The 16991-nt window shown below is 33.5% G+C and overlaps 2 protein-coding genes across 2 annotated transcripts; one reads left to right on the top strand and one right to left on the bottom strand.

Annotated features, from left to right (window-relative positions):
* The first annotated feature begins 3004 nt into the window (after positions 1-3004).
* LOC133317444 (pathogenesis-related thaumatin-like protein 3.5) lies at positions 3005-3855 on the top strand. Its single transcript, XM_061519310.1, has 2 exons — positions 3005-3062; positions 3161-3855. The coding sequence occupies exons 1-2, from the start codon at positions 3005-3007 to the stop codon at positions 3853-3855; spliced, it is 753 nt and encodes a 250-aa protein (XP_061375294.1).
* Positions 3856-5971: 2116 nt separating this feature from the next.
* LOC133317443 (uncharacterized) lies at positions 5972-14034 on the bottom strand. Its single transcript, XM_061519309.1, has 17 exons — positions 13617-14034; positions 12481-12834; positions 12226-12366; positions 11705-11837; positions 11480-11593; positions 11309-11382; positions 11145-11219; positions 10511-10603; positions 10334-10394; positions 9440-9772; positions 9019-9145; positions 8816-8915; positions 8191-8260; positions 7953-8105; positions 7726-7821; positions 6876-7195; positions 5972-6450 (listed from the first exon to the last, which is right to left on the bottom strand). Exons 1-17 carry the CDS (start codon positions 13695-13697, stop codon positions 6193-6195), a joined length of 2583 nt encoding a protein of 860 aa, XP_061375293.1. The 5' UTR covers positions 13698-14034; the 3' UTR covers positions 5972-6192.
* Positions 14035-16991: the final 2957 nt, after the last annotated feature.

Below are 16991 nucleotides of genomic sequence, written 5' to 3'. Positions count from 1 at the left end.
ATATATTAAAGAGAGAGAGAGGGGGGGAGTGGGTGTGCACAAACATTATAATCGCTTGTATACAACCTATATTACTTAACAAATATTTGTATCAGCTACAACATATTGTGATATTACATGTCATACACAAACAAAACAATATGAAGTATGAACTATGTTATAAAAAAATCAACTGAGACATAAAACTCTATAAAAAAAATAAAACGAGCAAACCGAAGTAAAATGTTTTTTTGTAACATAATAAACATAAGATATATCCAAATATGTTAGAATAAAATAAATACACATAAATTATACAACTAGTCATAACATTTGTCAAATTATATTCTTTTCGTTTTTGTTATGATAATCACTTCATTATAATTAATACTAAATAGTAATGAGTTAATCAATATTTAAAATTATGAAATGTGATAGAGTATAATTTAAAATTCAATTTAAACTTTATAGCCGTTTATACAAATTTTAAGATAATAATGTGTAATTTACTCTCTCTTTTCAAAAAAAAAAAAAAAAAAAAAGGAAATCTGAGCTTGCAGTATATGGATCAATCAATCTGGTTCTCTATAGAAAAATAATCGAAAGAAAAAGGGAAATCATGTTAGGCATGTCACACATTTGGCCACATTAGTAACTATCGTGCTTGATTAAATAAGTTAGAACAAAGGCCACCATATATCAACCTTCTTTCCGTGGCCAAGATTTTTTTTATTGCTCTGCCAACTACACCTCAAATTTCCAACTTATTAGTTATAACGTTGCAACTTAGGTTACCCTATCAATTATTTTTATGCCTTCTTATTTGTCCCAGTTCAGCTCCACGATCACCCTACAAGATGGATGAAGAGAAATTGAGGTGCTAATGCCATTGAATGCATTATTATTCAACCCTTTTAGTGCTTAGACATGCGTGGGAACAACCGCTACCATATGTCGCTTGCTGTTTTGAAAGGGTCACATGAGCCAGATCCACACTGCCAAGCGTCTAAACGGGAAACTACGTAAGCAAAGCGACCAGTAAACTCAAGTAGAGTTGCAAGTTTTTTATTTTCTAATTTAATTTTACTTTTTGTTCTTTTATAATGATTAATGTACAATTTTGATTACCTAATACTTTTTTACAACAATAAATTTTACTAATTTTTTAATTAAATAATTATACCCGTATGTCAGTCTATCATCTAAGTACTAAAAATTAATAATATAAACAAATGACACGACCCTTTAATAAATTGGCATTTTGATTCGCAATACATATTGTGTATCTTTTTAGACGTAGTTTTGTTTTGGGATTGCAGAAAAAACATTAATAACATAAATAAATATTGGGGAATAAATTAAAACAGGTAATAAAAAACATAAGGAATAATGGGCTATATTTCCGCAATAATTTCTACTCTACCCAGGCCTATTTATTTTCAACTCTATTAAATTTGGGAGTGGATATTGTTATTTAACATAAGAGAAAAGTGTATATCATTTCAAAGAACATAAAATTGTGTCATTTTAAGTGAGAGAAAGAGATAAATTATGAAAGAAAAAGAGGGGAAATTTTTTTAAAAAATATGGATCTCAGTGAAAGTGAAATGATGTTATAAGATGTGTCATTTAAAATGATACACATTTTCCCTTAACATAACTATGTTATAGAGGAGAATTCTAATTATTTAGGGGGCGTTTGGTACAGAAGAAATTTTTATTTGTCCAGGAATCTCAATTTTCAAAAATATGATTTTTACATTCAGTTTACGATAATATCTGAAAATTTAAAATTTTAAAAATTTCAGTTTCCCGAAAATCCGAGATAATCCGTATACCAAACGGCCCCTAAGGGTAAATAAACAGTAATAATGTTGTAACTAATTATTTCAATATTTTCTCTCTCCCTCTCTTTCATAATTTTTTCACAAGACATGGTTAAATTAAAGATAAAGGATATTCACACTACTAAAATTTTCCACTACCAACTTACTACATATCTAATCACTATTAGATTAACATTTTCTCTCTCTTCAAAAACTTTTTAACATTCTCTCTTTTTGATCCAATGGTGATGTGATGGATAGTAAGTTGGTAGTAAAAAATTTTGGTAGTTAGAATATCTCCACTCTCAATTTACCCTGATTTATTTTCAACTCTAATAAATTTGGGAGCGGATTCTGGTACTTAACATATTTATCTTATATAAGAGAATTTTAACCATATAATGATAAATAAACGGTATTAATTTTATAATTACTTATTATAATATTTTTTATATTTATTTTAGAGTAAACACTATTTTTAGTCTCTGTCAATATCTACGAAGTCCTTTTTAGTCCCTGGCAATAAAAAAGGACCAAATTGGTCCCTGAAATTACAAAAAAAGGGGCCATGTTAATCCTTATGTCAACTCCCAAATATGTAGAGTGACTCTTTTCTTGTACTTTCAGAGACCAATTTGATCCTTTTTTATTGCCAGGGACTGAAAAGGACTTTGTAGATATTGCCAGGAACTAAAAAGGGTGTTTACTCTTTATTATTTTATAATTCTCCCACATGCCATCGTATTAAATAACACATGGAAATCTTGTTATTACTTTAGCTCAAGTATATTTCCCGGAATCTCTTCCTTTTGTGTGTATGTGTGTGATATGTTATAATTATGACAATCTATAACTTTATGAGTATATTTAAATCATTAAAAAAATAATTATGAGAATCTTGGTAAGTAATCGTGGATTCGTGGCTACATTCGCGGTGAATGGGATCAGTCACGTTCCATCACAAGATGACCCACAATCTTAAATTTCTCACAGAAAGATAGTACCAATTATTAAATTACAATCACGTCAAAAACAGTAACCAAAATCCAACACTAATAACGTTTCGCGAGACGCAAATTATAAATTCACTTCCCTACAGTCCCAGATTTTCATCCTCTCAGTTTTCACTTCAACTCTTTCTTGCATCCTTAACTTCCGAACAGTCCTTCTTTCCTTTCTACTCTCTATCCATCGAAGTCATGGCCTTACACCTAAACTCAAAAACCTCTTTACTCTTCAACCTTCTCTTCCTGTTAGGTAAACAATAATCACCTGCATGTTAATACAAAACACTTTGGATTTTTTTTTTTTCTGATTTTTTTAAACTTTTTATTTTTGTATGAATATATTTGCAGGTAATGTAGTATCTGCCACGGTGTTTACCCTCGAAAACCAGTGCGGATACACAGTTTGGCCCGGGACACTTTCCGGCAACGGCGCCGCCATTCTTGGCGGCGGAGGTTTTTCACTGCCACCCGGTTCGGCTGTTCAGCTCACCGCACCATCCGGCTGGTCAGGACGCTTCTGGGCCCGAACAGGCTGCAATTTTGACGGCGCCGGCAACGGAAATTGCGTCACCGGAGACTGCGCCGGAGGACTAAAGTGCAACGGGGGAGGTGTTCCTCCGGTGACGCTTGCGGAGTTCACCATCGGATCCGCCACTAACGGAAACAAGGATTTCTACGACGTGAGCCTCGTGGACGGTTATAATGTGGGCATGGGAGTGTGGGCAACCGGAGGAACCGGTGACTGCCAGCACGCAGGGTGTGTTGCGGACTTGAATGGTAACTGCCCCCAGGAGTTGCAGGTCAAAGACGGGTCGGGTAGAGTTGTGGCGTGCAAAAGCGCGTGCGCAGCATTTAATACGGATGTGTTTTGTTGCACCGGCGAGCACTCAACACCGCAGACATGTTCTCCGACGCATTACTCGGAGATTTTTAAGGCGGCGTGTCCCACGGCTTACAGTTACGCGTACGACGATGCTTCAAGCACTTGCACATGTTCTGGCTCCGATTACCGTATCACCTTTTGCCCCACCCGATCTTCGTAGTCATTAATGTGACAATATATCTTATATGGTTATGTTTATTTATTGTTGAGTTTATTTTAGTGAGCAGCTTATGGATTTTTTATTTTTTAGTTTTATTTTTATTTTAAATCTTTGCTATTAATGGAGAATAAATCTTTTATTTTATTTCTTCGCAATTTGATACTGATAATTAAAAAACAAAGAGAAAGTAGCTTATTTTCTTTGTGCAATTACATACCTTCTACAAACTCTGCGATGCAAAGCAAGTTTAGTCACATAAGTTCAGTTTTACAAATGAGTATTCGTTACTATATTTGGCGCTAATTAAAACTGTCAACATTGGGATGACATAAGATGAATACACAAAGATCAAGAGGTTATATATATATATATATATATATATATATATATGAAAAATATTTCTACAGCCATTTTAGATAAGTTTATTTACAGCTACCTTTTTTTTAACTAAGTATGACCGATCATACTTAGTTATAACAATAAAGTTGTTCTTTTTTCTCTCTCCTCAGACACTGTCGGCCGACGTGGCGGAGAGAGAAAATGCAATTTTAAAGTATGACCGGTCATATTTAGTTAAAAAGGGTAGCTGTAAACAAACTTATCTAAAGTGACTATAGAAATGTTTTCCCCATATATATCATGCTAGCTATAGTTATTAGTACCAACGTGTACGATACAAAGCATAAGCGCATCTATACGTATTGAGGGTACACAAGCGCAGCTATACGTATCGAGGTAGTATCGAAAAGGATTGTATCGTACTATAAAGCTATGTAGCACCGATACTTACACAGGACACGATACGACACTCCGACACGTTAATTCGAAAAAATGTTATATTTTGACACATTATGACACGTATTGATATTGAATAATATTTTTAATTTATATTGCGTATATTATATTTAATATTCAATAATTTAACAAAAAATTAAAGCTAAACTTATAATACCCATTAATTTTGCAAAGAAACATAAGATATCACAAATATTTATATTAAAAAGCAACGCAACACAACCTTTGAACCTTTCTTTTGAGTTTCTGCAACGCTCATAGAAGTGTCGGGGAGTGTCGGTCCGTCGAAGTGTCGAAAAGTATCGGACACGACACGTCGAGATTTTTGAAGTGTCAATGCTTCATAGTATAAAGTATCATATCGTATATCATACAATATGAAAATCAAATCAAAATGTATAATTTTTAATATAAAAAAATAAAAATTTGATTTGTGAATTAAATTCAAAAATCAATCTAAAAAATAAATATTCAAAATCTCTTCGACCTTCAAAATAAAATAAAAAATGAAAAATTGATTCAAATTAAAATGATTGTTGAGTAAGAAAATAACTAATTTGCACTTTAGTTACTAATATATTTTGCGTATTGGTTCTTTTTTGAAATTTGAATTTATATGATATTAATTCTATTATATATTTTTAAATTATTTTTTATTATATTTCAATATCTTATTATTCAATACAATAAAATCAGTCAAACAATACACAATACGTATTACAATTCCACAACAAATAGCATCAACTAAACTGCTAACCACATGACTAGTGCAATTTTTATAAGTAAATAATAAAACACTACTGAACTTTTTGTGTCCTAATATTTACATGAATTCAGGTTTTAGGAAATTAAGGATATGTTTAATAGTCTTGTAAAATGGCAATAGATATGTTATCAAAAAAAAAAAAAAATGGCAATAGATAAATAATTTAAATCCAATTCTAATATTCTCAAGCTAACAGCTATTTCCCTCGCAATTGGTTATTTTTTCAATTTTCTTAGTCTTTCGATATTTGTGGATAAAATTGAGGTAAGTAATTTTATTGCTTATATGAAAATCAGCAATCCTAGTGAAACAATACTATTTTTTTTTTTTTGGGAACACAATAACTTCAAACCAACAGTGCGTAGAAAAAAAATAATACATATAAATATAAACAAAAAGACAACAAATTAAAGGAAAATAAGAAAGACAGAGTATTAATTATTATATACAGAAAAAGGAATGAAGCAGAAAATTTTTCCTTTCCCCTTTGTAGGCCTTCGGCCAAAGCTCTCACAACCATGTCAGCTTCCTAACTTTTTTTCTTTTCTTCTTTCCGCTCATTTAATATCCATTTCCAAATATTCCAAATTTTCTCTACAAAAGGCTCTCTTTGAAAGCCGAATCTGTTACTTCCTCATCCCATTTTTCCTAAACAATTTTGGATGAGTAAGCAATCCCTAAATCTAAGGTGTTACATGCCACCAATTTTTCCTACAATAACCCTATAAAAATTACAACCCAACCCTCCTCCACCCAAATGAGAAAAAGGATCGAAGCTAAAGCTGCCTATATCTTACAGATATTACTTTTGAGGAACTATTTCTGAAAGAAAAACTACTTCTCAGTCGATTAAACCACGACAATTTCATCTCACCAGAGCCAGTGCACTGACCCTCTCCCTCCCCATTGCTGCTGAAAAGAGTTTGGTCACCGCAGTCCAGTGAAGCTCCACACGCTAGATTATAAGACCGACATGCAGAATGACATACTCGTAGCCTGTTGTCTCCATCCTTATCACACTTCTGGATTGAGATCTGCAGATTAAGTAACAAGCTTTTCAGACAAATAGGCATAATTACCAACCATACTTAGATTTCCAGAAAGAGGGTTACCAAGCATTATAAAATTCAAAAAAGAACTACAGTTTAATGTTTCAACCATTGTCAAAAGCATAATGTTAGAATTAGCATCCTAAGAAGTCAGGATCATCTCATGGCTAATGGAATAACCGTGTCAATATATTATCTTAAAACCAACTAAATTTGGCTTATACTATTTTATCAGAATGGAAGGTCACATAAAATGCATAATAATGTGTGAACTAAATAGGAAAGGAAGGACAAAAAATTAAAAAATACATTGAGAAGCAAAACTTCAATTCTGACCAAGAGTAAAATATATTACAAAAGGGAAAAGAAAAAGTAAAAGAATAACTCTGGCATGGAAAGATAGGAATTACCCAGCATGCAAGCCGTTTAGCTGCCTCATCACAGTAGGTGCTGCCAAATATATTAAATAATTTCCTTGCACCACCAGGGAATAATCGGTGGTAGTTGGGCATGACAACCACTTCTTCTAGCTGCTGTAGTATGCTAGGTTCACTGGGTGCACAATGCTGACCAAAAATATCATTTCCAAGCACATTTTTGCAAACTGAAAGATTGGAGAGGAGCATGGAGCTGTTCTGGCAAGTGTATCCCGCATAGTCAGAACAGCGAAATTCGCAAACTCCATTATCACAAACCCCACCATGAAGGCTACATTGCTCATCACAAACAGCTGCATGTAGAATCAGGGACAAGCCAATAACTTACTTATGTTTCCACTATAACTAAATCAACATTTTCCTACTTTAAAATTTGTTTAACAAGACTGACTGAATCTGTTTTAATTAATATGCAACTGTGATTGAAAAATTTGGGGAAAAAATACAAAAACTAGAAACCTAGATGAATTACATAAAATTGAGGATAATTATCCAAAAGAAACCCCAATACAGTACATATCATATGTTCAAGAACTCCTACATCTTCATACTGGAAAAAATTATTCAAAAGCTCATCCCTACCCTAGGCTATTGCTTTGGAAGCAATGATTTTAGTAATCAGGTATGAGATTGGTGTTATTCACAATTACAATATAAACAAAAAACAACTAGTATATGCTTTAGATTAAGGTAAACGTGAGAAATTATTGATGCTGCCCACAAAATAAGGGAGGAAAAGGTCAGGACTTGTAAGCCTAGATCACTTATAAGAAGAAATAGTCGTTCAGGGAATATCTAGTCTAGTACAAAAGTCATAGTTTACCAGTGGAACAGTCAATGCCAGTGTAGCCAGTTTTACATTCACAAATTCCATTGGAGAGGCACATGCCATTGCCAGTGCAATTGCCGGGGCAGTAACCTGGAATAAGTTACGCAAGCACATTTTCATAAATATAAAAGCTATAATCTGCTGCTAAAAAGAAGGTAGCTTAGCAGTTGAAGCAAAATGAATACAGAACTTAAAATATAGTGTGGGAAATGAGAACTCACGTCTACTGCAATCATGACCATTAAATCCAAAAAAGCAGTGACATCTTCCATCAACACAATCTCCATTGAAATTACATGCACTTGGACATTGCCCAGACACAACCACTGGATCTCTGTTACAGAGCTCATGATACGCAGGGCAGACTAATTCACCTATTGAAAAATATAATAAAAAGCCTTTAACTTATTGGGGATCTAACATTCATGTTTAAACAAACAAAATAACAGTAATATTAACCATTAAAGCCAGGGAACTGAATGGATCCACCAGCATGAGGACACACTTTCCATATACCATCCACAGCAACCTGTATGTAACATGGAACTTCATTAAGTGACTTTCATGATAAATGAAAAGAAGGGAGGCATAAGAATCAATTCAAATACGAGCTAGAGAAAAGACCAGAAGCAATTGCAGCTTATCCAAAAATTAATGAAGCTCTGTTCAAATATGGTTGTCAATTACAGAAACAATCACTTAATTAGTATCTAAATTAGTATAAACCAAGAGGAAGGATCAATGAGCATGATATCATCCCCTTATCAAGAACAAAAGAAAAAACATATACCAATTCAATTATTTTATTATATATTTCTTAAACAATCAACCACTGGAGTGGGAGGTGGGGGAAGGTTTGATTAAACTTATTGTCCGATTAGTTCCATTGAAGTTCAATTTCAATTCCCTAGTTTGAATAGCAATAATTGGCCCACAACATTTTCAAATTTAAGTACTCTTGTCAGACTGTTATTGAACAACACTCTTTGAGCATATAGTATTGCACCATGTGATCCCCATGCCAGCCAAAAAAGGCATTGGAAAAGAGGAACATTTCACTTATTATTGAGACTCTAAACTATACCTCTAAAGAATTATTGATACACCTGTGCTGATAACAACCATTTCCCTGGGTCAGAGAACCTCGTACAAATCCTGTGCGCACTAATGATGAGGCCATACACCTGCATTGAATGGGAACAACAGTAAGCAATTCTAGACCAGCATGTTTTATATAAAATGCAAGCAAAGCAGACAACATTACAAGTTCATAGTCACAAATCTGACCTAGAGTTACTTCCTCGTACTTCACCTAGCATTCTATCAGGTGCCCGTGCACTGTTAGTGTCTGTACATGATCCATCGGAGTATGCAACAAAATAGGTGCAATAATCAGCTAATGAGGATTGTCCACCTGCAACAACCAGTTAGTCGTGAGACTTTATACAGCCAACAGTCATTTAGTATTCAAAACCATTTACAATAACCACCAATAAAAAGAAAAATGTGATGTGTAATAAGAAAATAAGCAGCAGCAGCTACAGAAAAATCACGAATGCAACAGCCCAGAAACTACAACAATCTTGACAGTCCAGCATTAATAACACAGAATCTGGCCCAAGCAATACCAATAGATGAAAGAGTCAAGAAATCATATATGGATTAGCATCGCCTTAAATATTTCAAATGAAGACACAAAATTACATACCTTTATTAGCTTGTGGAAAATACTGAGCCCACTGAGGAAGGTCTCCACTATAGGTTAGAATTGGACAGTAACCCTCTGCCTCTCTGTTATACGTACAACCTGAAAACTGTGTTGTGTTGCAATGATAGGCCCCCTTCCAGAGATTACAAGGGGAGGTAATAAACTCAGTACCCTGGTTGCGACCCCAATCAAGATGGTCTGCCATGCTATAATTGGCTTTGTACCATCCGCTATCTTCTAAGAGAGCTAGTGTCATTTTTGAAACTACAGATCTTGTATCCACAGAACCAGTCATGATTTCATTCATCAGAAGTCTTTTTTCCCAGTGAGACCCTGTAAGCCAATTACCAAACTTGGATCTATCATTTTGTTGGTGGATAGCAGAACCACATGCTTCAACTTAACATAATGCATGGTATGTTCTACGAAGCAATTTTTTCCATATTTTTGTTTCATTATCTTAAGCAACTTTTGGGCAAGATTTACACAAAGGAAGGATAATGCTTTTGCTTATGATCTTACCAAGGAGGAGGGAAACATTTATTTAATATTTCATTTTGCATAAAATATATAAATTTCAAACTGTTAAACTTACATCATTTAAGCATATTTTTATAAGCATGGTACTGCCACAGTCAGTATTCACAAGTCTTACAACAAACATTGGTTGGAGTTGAGAGAGTTATTCTTAAAAACAAAAAAGTGGGGAGGAGGGATGATGGATTGGTAATTTAAATAAAATTAATAAAACTATTGTAAATGGAAATTGAGGTTTGCCTCCTACAGCAATCGCAAAATCACTTTATCAAGGTAATAAATTCCAAAGGAAAAGGCATAAAGAAAAGGAAGAGGTAGACATTTAAATTAAGAAAGAAAAAATGATGAAATTAAAACCTGATGTGCCGCGTCCTCCACCATCTTCCAGCTCTAAACCAGTAAAATTTCCTGAGAATGCCTGCCAACAAATTATTCATCAATCATTTGTTGAATCTTCTAATGAGGGACACGGTAAATATGAAAACAGCAAAAAGGACATTGAAATTATAAGAGAATATGTTCCCAGGAAAATACCGCATAATGATGTCGTGAATGCATGACAACACGCGGAAGCACCACACGTGTTACCATCCGCCCAATCTTTTCATCCATAACTTGTTCAGTAACCTGCAAAGACAAAAAATGATGAGCTTCCAAAATGTGAGCTAGTAAATACCTGACATGAAAAAGAGTGAATAAAAAGAAATTTTTCAATATTCAAAGAGAATAGTTCTAAAAAATGGACTACATAATAATACATATGTGCCGCTCAATTGAATGCCAGGAAAATTTGCTTTGCTCTCCTAAAATTCCCTGCATTCATTGATGTGCCTCAACTTATTTTAAAGAAAAATTAATACAAACACCATTCACAAGAACCATTAAAATTTCTCTCCACCAATACAAACAGAAACTGTACTCAACTTTCATGTTTTTCAAACTTCATGTCAAACAAAGTGACCTATAATAATAATTATAAATAATGAGAACAACCACAACAGCAAGAAGCTCATATATCTGAAGTAATCATGATTAGTAACTTATACTTCGTGAGGCTCAAATTCCCAAACGCGGAGGAAAGTATGTTTGAAAACAAATGGTTCGTATATCTTGATTATACTGTTCCTTTGTAAGAAAATAATGAATCTTACAAAAAGGCAGCCAATACCTGATTACGGCGTCTTTTCCTTTCATCTCTAAAATGAGCAAAGGCATGAGGATCGAAACCCAGAACATGCATAACCTGAAAAGGACCAAATATGATGAACAAAGCAACAAACTGGCAACCTTGTTTCTATTATCATCTCTATTATATACAAAAACCAAACTAACCTCATGTATTAGAGTAGCTGAAAGCAAAGTCTCTGCCTCAGCTGTCAAATGACGAGGAGCAACATTAACATGTCCTGCACCCAAAAAAATAGAAGTAATTTCAGTTCTGAATCATCTCAAATGCAAAATAAAGATGACCATCTAAACCAACACATTTACAAGATAAACTACCAGCGATAGCACGGCCCCATTGATCCCGTTCACATGCCACTGCCCAAGCAAGTGTATTCCCAGTCGTAGGTCTTGTAGTCACCAAAAGAACTAAGTCCGCATCAGAGACTCCCTCTGGGAAAGGTGAACAAAGTGATCATCTCTTAAATTCACAAGTACAATTGTTACCATAAGTTTTATAAGAACTACATTTTCCGCAGAAGGCATGCAACAACTGAATCATACCTTCAACATATTCACGAGGAAGCTGCACACCTCCATCTTGTCCGCATGCAGAATATCCACTTAATCGCAAATTCCCCTTGACAGGCTCAACAGCCAATGCTCTCCTAAACCAGTCAGCTGTCTGACCTAATGCCTGCAACAAGTTTCTACCAATGGTGAATATCTCTATGCAATCTTTATGCAAATAGTAATACAGTAACTATTATTATATTTCTAACAACACCATGCCCAAAGAGAAATAAAAAGGTGCCAAAAAGTGATGCAGAATCACATAAAATTATTGACCTAGGGAAGGGAAGCCTCGGTGCAGCAGTTGAGTTGTCAACATGTTACTCGGAAGTTACAAGTTCAAGTCATGGAACCAACCTCTAGCAAGTGCAAGGTAAGGTTGCCTAACTATGTACCCACAACCCTTCCTAGACTCCACACGTGGACAGAGCTTTATAACACCAGGTAGCCATTTTTTTATTATCGATTTAGTGAAACAAGTAAAAATTAAAAGGAGAGATAAAAAAATTAACCTTACGAAGGCGATGCTTTTTGTCCTCTCCTGTGATATCTTCGCAAGTGCAGTTATACCAACAATCACCAGAGATTGGAGGATCCGCAAGAGGATTACAAGAAGGCAAACCAGGAAGAGAAGTCATGGGAGGCTCCCCAAGCTGTTCATAGAAAATTAATGATCAACGATAATAAGTACATGTGAAAGAAAATACCAATGTTATGACTAGATATATACAATCTAGATTCCTTTTACATTCAAAATAAACACTCACTTTGACAATGTCACCAACTTTTTGACAATCCCTGTCAGGGGAGTGGCCAACAGCATCATAATTTAGATATATCCTAATAGGTTTCTTTGCATCCTTTTGAGGCTCCGATGATGTTGATACACCAAGCAATGCCCTACCTTTATGCTGAAGGGGTTTCAAGAAACCAGGCTCGTAAACCTGTGGCATAACTGAATACACCTTTCGACCAGGTCGCTTTCTCTGTTCAAGTATCTGGTCATGGATGCAAGAGTGTGAGGCAATGTTCTCAATCCTCCCTTCCAAGCCTCCCCATTTAAATTGGTGTTCTTGGGGCTTTGCATTATTGACTTCCAACCATGCCAATATCAATACAATCTGGAAGCATGATTTAACAATAGATATCCAACTTGAGCAACCATACCATCTATACTCTTATATGCATTGTATTAAACAAACATTAAGAAACAAAACTTCTCAATTTTCACTTCCTAGCAATGACTAGATCAAAAACACCACTGAAAAAACACTAGCTAAAAAGATATCATAATAGAAACTTTCCATTTTGAACCCCATAGGCTTAACCATACTTACTAAGAAGCTATGAAATCATTATTTTTTTTCTTTTCTTTTCTTAGTTCATGAACGTGTCTTCAGCCAAATCATGAAATTATAGTGAAAGAAATTAGCCGCCAAGGAGGCCAGTGAACAGCTTCCTATATATATATCGAGCAAAACCATACTTACTAAGAAACTATGAAATCTTTTTTTTTTCTCCTTTTTCTAGCTCGTGTCCCCAGCGAAATTATGAAATTATTCTGAAACAAATCAGCCGCCAAGGAGGCTAGTGAAAAGCTGCCCATATATATCGAGCAAAAGATAACGACGATGGAGATCAAAGAGAATAAAATATTCAAAACGTAAGAAGAAAAAAATATCGTTAAAAAAAAAAAATCAGATTTCACGTCCAAAAATAGAATGTTCAAACATTGATTCTCTTCTAAATCTATCCTAAAAATCTTCAGCAACAAATTAGAGCTAAGCAAAGTTCAGTAGATTATTTAGAAAAGCCTAAGCCCTAAACGCTACAACAACATTGAGCAAAAAGAAATCTACAAAACAAATAAATAAACCGAAACTCATGAACTAGCAGGGTTTACCTCGAAAACGACGACGGCAAATCGAAGGTTAAAACGAAATCTGGATAGCATGCACGAACTACACCGAACCATGAACTCCATGAGATGGCAAACACTGAAAACACAGACTTCGCTGATTCCATCAAACAGCCGGCGATCTTTCGATCGGATTCGGAACACACAAGAATCGTGTGCTCCAATGCATTTTGGAAAAGCCTTTGTGCAGAAGAGAGAGTGAACCTTTTCCTTCTGCCTCTTAACAGAATAAGTGGTTTTGATTCGAAAGGGTGAACAATGTTCCAAGTTAAAAGGCTTAAACCCTTGGTTTCTGAGGAGAGAGCGAACAATGATTCAGAGAGAGGAAGAAGAAGCTTTCAATTCGCTGGTTTGAGCTTCCCGCTGCTCTCTCTCTCTCTCTCTCTCTCTCTGAATTTGGGGGAAAAGATAACACTGACAGTGAAGGGAAGAGGAAGAAAGAGACGAAGGTAACGAAAATATTGGGTGGAGTTATTACAAAAATAATAATAATAATATATATTGGGTGGAGTTGTTGGATTTTATTACTATTCTATTAGATATTTAAAATTTTATACAAAGAAAACAATTGGATTTAATGAAAATATATCTCAGGTTCATGCTCTTTCTTCATAAAATTTAATAATGATTTGTATATCATCAATAAATCGTGTTATTAATTATCTGTCATTAGTGTAGTATCCGTGCAATATCCGGAAAAAAAAGATTTAAATTTTTGTCGACATCCATGGCACGTACGTCTCGCTAAAAGAAAGAAAAATGTCAGTATTTTCTGTTATTTTGAAAGGTGAAAGAACTATACACTACTGACATAAAAATTTGTTATTATCTACCACAAAGCGTGTTATTAATTATTCGTCGTTAAGTTAATTGTTTAACTTAACAATTGTCAATTATAATGTTTTATTCCTTCCTTGTTTTATACTTAAGAATAAAAAAGAATATATTTACTTATCTTGAGCTGGAATGATAAACTTTATTATTTTAATTTAATATATGTTTCTCTTATTTGTTCTATCCAGAATTAATAAACTCATAAACATGAGAATAAATCAAAGATGAAAATATAAAATTACACAATAGACCTGATAATATTTCATAGAATCTGGTAATTTGCAAATTTTAAATAATGCCAATGACTATATTCCAAAACTGAATGTCATGAATTTGAGCCGTGAAATGTTGGATATAAAAAAGGTGTTTTTTCTTCTTCAAAGAAAAGCTGCTTACTAAATAAGAAAACAACATATTACCCCTCAAAAAATGTAAAAAGGAAAAACATTAATAACAAAGGAAAGAATCCATGATATATCACTCTAAATTTATAGCCCAATAACTGGAAAAACAAACAAAAAAAAATTAGTGATAAGCGTATATGTTGTGGTATGCTAATATGGGTTTATTTAAATTAAAAAAATATTAAAAATTTTCAAAAGAAAAATTTAATCCATGAAATAGTTCTCTTTTAAGCTTTATATTGATACAGTAAGAATCTTATGGCCATATATAAGGACTTTAAGGTGAAATAATTTCAATTTAATATTTTTAAATATATTTGAAATTTTTTCCAAAAAAATACATAATTATATTGCATAAAATACATTTGTATATTACTCCAAAATATATATTTATTTATTTATTGATAAGCACTCCAAATGGAGCAAGATCATTTGATATTGGTGTTAAATTTAAAGTTTAACACCTCATTTGAGAGCCATTAGATCAACAAAGATTAATGATGTCAAGTATTTATAAATCAGAATAGTTTATTTTTTTGATCTAATGACTCTTAAATGAAATATCAAATTTTAAATTTGACATCAATATCAAAAGATCTTACCCCTTCAAAATATATCTTTAAATAAAAGAAAAAGTGTTTAATCAGTGGGGAATAGGGACTTTTTGTTTTGACACAAGTTAGGGGTCCACATCATTAATAAGGGGCCTATGATTTATTTCATAATAAATTAATAATGCTGACCCTGTCTTTTATGTCCCATTGAGAACAGAGGATTCAGAATTGTACCCTTAACATCTCTGTCCAAGTAAAACCACGTTGAAGTATATAAGTCTTGCACAATAATGTCGATAAATAAATTAAATGCATACGCTATTTGATCCCTTATCCATAAGTTTTGGAGACTCATCTTCAACGAGAACAGATTTATTTATTTTTATCATAAACCTCGCGTGGGGGAATAATAAAACATATATTTAAAATATTATTGCAAAATTTTCAGGCCCTTGCTAAAAAATTAAAAGTGAAAACTCAAAAAGTGACATTCTTCCTTATTCCTTTATTCTTTCCTTTTTCTCCTTTGTCTTTTTTGTTTTCACTCCTAAAAAAGTGACTTTTCTTCCCTTCCATATATTCTCTGTTGTTGGAGTAACGTGAACCAAGGTGTTCTTGTTCCTTCGTGCCTTAGTGGGAAGATGGGATCAGATAAGGCAGCAATAAAGGATGACCCAATTACCAAAATTCAGCGGCCGGTTGAAAATTTAATTTTCACTGTGTTTCTGATAAAGTCAAACTTCTGAATGAGAAAAACAATGCAAATGGTATTTTTCATGAGTGCACTTTCCATTTCTGCGAAAATTTCTTCACTGATATGGATGCATTTAATTTTCAGTGTACTTTTTATTTATAATAATATATATTGTATTTTTGTCAAATTATTAATAAATAATTTTAAAAAAAACTAAACGAGAGAATAATTTAACAAAAAATAAAATACGTATCATATTGTGAATACAAAATACACCAAAAACTCAGTGAATCTATAGGATGAAAGATATTTTCCATTTCTACAATAAAAACAAAAATGAGAATTGCAAAGGAAACCTAATGGATACTAAGGATATCATCTAAACAAGCAAGGGATGACTTCAACAAAAGATGGGTTGGTTAGGTTTGGTATTTTGCTAACCTACAATCTAAGCTTTCATGATTTTTTTTAGTTGCTTGGACCTTCCAACCCTCTTGTATTAACCACTACATTGGATTGGATTAGTATACATATAATTAAATATCGTATAATAAATTAATAAACATTAATAACTGTTCACGGATCTAATGCATTAGCTCAACAACGTTGATTAGGAAATCGGGTACAGCTCATCCACCTATTGGTATTCCACCAACCAGCACAAGATAATTTAATGACACTTGATGGATGTGCAAATTAATGGAAACTTTGACAAGCCGAATTATGGCTAATTAATTCAACTTCCTGAACTGAAATCAGCTAAAAACTTTTTGGTATCTTATTATTTGTTGTGTAACTGGCTCAACCATGTGTCATCCACTGACAGTAGTTGTTTTTTTCTTAACTATTAAAGGTAATTTTTAAAATACAAAAA

The sequence above is a fragment of the Gastrolobium bilobum genome, unplaced genomic scaffold, assembly GCF_033153095.1.
Source record: "Gastrolobium bilobum isolate Gb01-03AN ecotype WA unplaced genomic scaffold, APGP_CSIRO_Gbil_v1 utg35953, whole genome shotgun sequence".
Taxonomy (NCBI): Eukaryota; Viridiplantae; Streptophyta; class Magnoliopsida; order Fabales; family Fabaceae; genus Gastrolobium; species Gastrolobium bilobum.
This window is presented reverse-complemented; position numbering and strand designations above follow the sequence as displayed.